This window comes from Etheostoma cragini, chromosome 1 (assembly GCF_013103735.1).
Source record: "Etheostoma cragini isolate CJK2018 chromosome 1, CSU_Ecrag_1.0, whole genome shotgun sequence".
Classification (NCBI taxonomy): Eukaryota; Metazoa; Chordata; class Actinopteri; order Perciformes; family Percidae; genus Etheostoma; species Etheostoma cragini.
In genome coordinates this window covers 34,064,084-34,066,762 of record NC_048407.1, presented here as the reverse complement: position 1 = coordinate 34,066,762, position 2,679 = coordinate 34,064,084, and the positions used below count along the sequence as shown (strand labels likewise).

General features: G+C 45.2%; 1 protein-coding gene across 1 annotated transcript in view; it reads left to right on the top strand.

The window, feature by feature from the left end:
* The window catches only part of LOC117955885 (involucrin-like), an 8,724-nt gene extending 6,301 nt beyond the window's left edge, over positions 1-2,423 (top strand). Inside the window, exons 3-5 of the mRNA XM_034890678.1 lie at positions 197-1,021; positions 1,157-1,174; positions 2,091-2,423. Coding sequence (XP_034746569.1) covers positions 197-1,021; positions 1,157-1,174; positions 2,091-2,099 — 852 coding nt within the window. The 3' untranslated portion in view covers positions 2,100-2,423. The remainder of the gene's footprint in view (positions 1-196; positions 1,022-1,156; positions 1,175-2,090) is intronic.
* Positions 2,424-2,679: the final 256 nt, after the last annotated feature.

Here is a 2,679-nt window from a genome sequence, read left to right as displayed (position 1 = left end):
TATAAAGAGACTTCAGATACAGTATTAGGGGACCACTAAGGTCTATATAAAGAGACTTCAGATACAGTATTAGTGGACTTTTGTTTTCAAAGTAAAAGCTTGCATCAACTATCATGCTAACGAATAAAATACTTTAAATATTTGGTGTTTTTTAACTACTAACTTACCCCCCCCCCCCCCCCCCCCCCCCCCTTAGTGTCAGGAGGCGGAGCTGCTGAAGCATCTCGCCGGGCGGAGGGAGCACGAGCGTGAAGTGGCTCAGAAAGCTCAGACCAAAGAACGCCAGGAGCATCGGGCCGACGCTGACAAGCAGCAACGGCAGATGCACCTGAACGCCTCACCGGACAGACAGCAGATGCACCTGAACGCCTCACCGGAGAAACAACAGATGCATCTGAACGCCTCATCTGAGAGACAGCAGATGCACCTGAACGCCTCATCTGAGAGACAGCAGATGCACCTGAACGCTTCACCAGAGACACAGCATATGCACCTGAACGCCTCATTGGAGAAACAGCAGATGCACCTGAATGCCTCACCGGATAAACAGCAGATGCACCTGAACGCCTCACCGGAGAAAAAAACGATGCACCTGAACGCCTCACCGGAGAAAAAACAGATGCACCTGAACGCATCGCCTGAGAGACAGCAGATGCACCTGAACGCCTCACCAGAGACACAGCAGATGCACCTGAACGCCTCATCTGAGGTACAGCAGATGCACCTAAACGCCTCATCTGAGAAACAGCAGATGCACCTGAACGCCTCATCGGAGAAACAGCAGATGCACCTGAACGCCTCATCGGAGAAACAGCAGATGCAACTGAATGCCTCACCGGAGAAACAGCAGATGCACCTGAACGCCTCACCGGAGAAAAAACAGATGCACCTGAACGCCTCGAGTGAGAGACAGCAGATGCACCTGAACGCCTCACCAGAGACACAGCAGATGCACCTGAACGCCTCATCTGAGAAACAGCAGATGCACCTGAACGCCTCACTGGAGAGACAGCAGGAGGAGGTGAGGACAGATGTTTTTTCCGCTGTTTTCTCATTTTTCCTGGGACCATCCAGATCCAGATCTAGATCTAGATCCAGATTCAGATCCAGATTGAGGACTAAATCCCTAAACAGAGTTTGTGTTTGTGTCTTTCAGGACAAGCACAGTGTGGAGGTGAGAACCAGCTGGAGGAGAAGCAGGGCATTCTGGGTAGAAACACTGAAACAGAACATGAAGACCCTTGTGTTGTCCTCACAGTCAAAACAGACAATTAACGAATTTTTATCACTTTTTTGGCGCGTTTGAGATACTTTTTATCACTTTTTGACACTTCAACATTTTCTTAATTTTTGTACCGCTACCATCAGTCTACTGTACACATCAATATATATATCACCACTAGTTTTACACTTTTGCCAAAAATGTTTAAACATTTGTTGATACTTTTTTGATGTTTTTTCAACACTTTTTTTGACAATTTTGTGATTACTTTTTATCCCTTTTTGACGCTTTTTTTCAAAATTTTCTTAATTTTTGTAACACTAGCGTCAGCACTTTTGACAATTGTTTTGACACTTTTTGTCAATTTTTTAATTGCTTTTTTGACGCGTTTGAGATACTTTTCTTGACCATTATATCTTTTTTGTTTTCATGGTAAAAAAAAACTCATTTATATGAAATTATATCATTTGTTTGTCTTTTATCAAAGTTTTTCGGGGAAGTAAAACACCCAAAATCCACTAAAGTAGTGAACTGATCCGTCAGCGTTACATGGATCCATCCGTGGAATATTTGGACATTTTGGATGAAAGAATCCCAAATTTCTAATGTAGAGACTTCTAAAAACGGGTAAGATTTGACCCGAGGACACCAGGAGGGTTAAAAACGAGACTAAAACTATTGATTCCCATTTTAATGTTTTGACACAAAGGAGTTAGAACATCATTTTATTTAATTTTATTTATTTATTTAGAATTTTATTTTACATATTTCATATTTTTGTCTCTAAATCCAGTATTTTAAACGGTTCAGAGGACGTTAATGTGGTGCTAACTACTACCTCCGTCCTCTGTCTGTCTTCGTCCTGCAGGTGTCCTGATGGCCTGATCACAACACAAGCTGAACTTTACCTGGAAGCCATTTTGGAGGCTGCCGAGCCGAAGACGGTGGGCCGGCGACCCGGCGCCGACCCACCGACCGCGAGACGCTGAGAACAGGGAGAGAAGAAGAAAAGCAGGAGGACTGAGGTTTAACTTCCTCTCTACAACCAGGACTCTTCTTACCAAGATAAACTCCTTAAAATGAGAAACTGTGTCTGAGGCGCTGCAGGTCCGGTCCCCATTCGATGGAGGGGTTCACTGTGCTTTGTTGCTATGCCAACAGTGCCAATGTGTTCATGTGTGTGCGATTGTTTTAGCGAGGACTCTAAATCTTCTGTAAAGTGTAAAAAGTTGGACCCAATCAGACCCAGCTAGACCCTGCTAGACCCAACCAGAGTCAACCGGACCCAACCAGACTTCATCAGACCCAACCTGACCCAACCAGACCCAGCTAGACCCTGCTAGACCCAACCAGAGTCAACCATATCCAACCAAACCCAACCTGACCCAACCGGGCCGAGCAAGACCCAACCAGACCTAATCAGACCCAACCTGACCCAACCAGAGTCAACCAGAACC